Source organism: Carcharodon carcharias, chromosome 3 (assembly GCF_017639515.1).
Source record: "Carcharodon carcharias isolate sCarCar2 chromosome 3, sCarCar2.pri, whole genome shotgun sequence".
NCBI classification, from domain to species: Eukaryota; Metazoa; Chordata; class Chondrichthyes; order Lamniformes; family Lamnidae; genus Carcharodon; species Carcharodon carcharias.
The window spans coordinates 67,242,430-67,244,545 of record NC_054469.1 but is presented as its reverse complement, the minus strand read 5'-3'; the positions used below and the strand labels follow the sequence as shown (position 1 = coordinate 67,244,545).

The following is a 2,116-nucleotide window of genomic DNA, read 5'->3' as shown; positions in this document are numbered from 1 at the left end:
ACAGGAGACGGTTATGGTGTCTATGCCTATATTCAATCACTATAAATGTAGGAAAGCATCCTAAACCTCCAATCAGTGAGTGACATAACAGCCCATAGCCGCATTCACCAAAGATAGCGAACGGTCACAATGTATTTCCATGCTCTGATTTCAAACGTTTGATTTAAAGACTCGCCAGTTTTCCAAACCCCCTGTCCCTTTTCTTTGCATTGTTAGACCACTCCCTGTATAGTATGCGGTCTCTGGGCGGCAGCTTGTTCTTGATGCTGATCTGGATCCTGATGGTGGTTATGGCTCAGAAAAGGAGCACGGACCCAATGAACCTGGGGGAGATCGACCCTCAGTGCTGGGAGAGCTCCTCCCTCGCCCTGGTCGAGATGAAGAAGCTGCGAGTCGCCGAAACGGTCAGTGGCCTCTGGGACTTCATGATCTACCTGAAACTGTCGGAAAAACCCAAACACGGCGCCCTGTTCATTGAGCTGGCTCAGCTCTTCTGGGATATCTATGTGGACTGTGTGCTGTCGAGATCTCATGGACTGGGCAGGAGGCAGATCATAACCGGATATACCTTTATGTATCCACAGTACATGACAGGTAACTCACTCTATACAGTGTAGCGAAACGGCTTTCTTTTGAACATTTACCGTGTTTTGTTTTTAATTGTTCCGAGCATTTAAGGTTAGTCTCGTTTTCTCTGTGACAATCACCTGTCCTTTAAAACAAACTTGTTGCCGACATTTGGACTGCACATTGGAGCTTAGAAATTATTGTTAGCAATATTAGCAGCGAAGCACTTTATACCATTCCTATTTTAAGGCAGAGAATGAAACTTCGACCTTGAACGGAATTCAGTCTTTTCCGAATTTAACGAAAGGATTTTATAGAATTGCATTAAACGCTGATGTACTTGTGACGGTCAACTGCCATGTCTAGATTTCGAATTCGGACGCAATTATACTTATAGCCGTCTCTCCATTAATTTATTCCCATTACTGCTTCCTGAAATGTCTGGTGGAGCTATCAGAAACTGATTCATGTCCAATCTGGTGTTTTCTTTATTACAGGTTTGACACGTTCAAGTGACAAGCAATTAAAGTTTTAATGTCGCAAAATGATCACAGAGGAAGCCCAGTCACCGAGATATCAACTCTCCCGTCCAAGTAAAGCAAGATTGTCTGTTCTACGCGATGTATCAATAGACAAATACTTCTCTTTAATATTATGCAGTAACCCTATTCATGGGATGCTGCAAAGCTATAATTAAAATAATCTGTTTCAAAATAGGCTTTATAATCTAATATTTATATCAAAAGAAAGCGAAGTGAGGGGGAGTATTTTTTACCCAATAGATGTGCTGAAAATAGCTGAATCCTGCAAAATTCATAATGATATTTCAACCCTAGCCACACCATCACTAATACAATCACAGGGCCATAGTTCCCAAAACATATAATTTCCAAATGAACTGCTTACTACATGGGCAAGCATTCAAATTATTCTGATAAATTCTCTTTGGAGATACCTAAAGAAAGTTTACTTGGTTCTGATTTATTGTGCGTTCTTATAATGTCTACAAAATGCATGTGTGAAACCCAAATGCCCTTTAAATTATATTATCTGGCTGCATCAATAATTACTCAGGTAAACTTCTAAAAAGTTAAAGACTAAGCATTTCAGTATACTTAAACTTTAGCACCACTGTAATGTGGTTTCTACTTAAAAGTGAGGTAAACATATTGGTATAATATGGCTGTGCTGCATCAACTAGCCCAGTCGACCCTACAAAGTCCCTTTCACTAACATGGGCACTGGTGATGAAAGTTGTAGGAGTTATATCACAGGTTAGTCTAGCAACCACCTGACATAGTCATATTTATACAGCCTTACACAAGAGGCAATTTCCCAGACTCATCTATCATCCTCCTTGGATATGTCTTGTCCCACCAGCTGGGCAGACTAACCAGAAGTAGGGGCACAGTGATTTACAGTTGGCAGGGAGTGACTTTGTGAGTCCTCAACATTGGTTCCAGATTAAGTGAAGTCCCATAGCTTCAGATGCAATATGGGGAAGGAAACCATCTGCTGATTACAACCTACCATCCTCCTTCAGCTGATG

The 2,116-nt window shown here is 41.1% G+C and overlaps 1 protein-coding gene across 1 annotated transcript; it reads left to right on the top strand.

Moving 5' to 3' along the window:
- The first annotated feature begins 233 nt into the window (after window positions 1–233).
- On the top strand, window positions 234–617 carry LOC121276005 (protein FAM237A-like). The gene has a single exon (XM_041183950.1). The coding sequence runs from the start codon at window positions 234–236 to the stop codon at window positions 615–617; it is 384 nt and encodes a 127-aa protein (XP_041039884.1).
- The last annotated feature ends 1,499 nt before the right edge of the window (window positions 618–2,116 follow it).

Coding starts and splice junctions, on each gene's coding strand:
- LOC121276005 (XM_041183950.1), top strand. CDS start 234: ATGCGGTCTCTGGGCGGCAGCTTGTTCTTGATGCTGATCTGGATCCTG.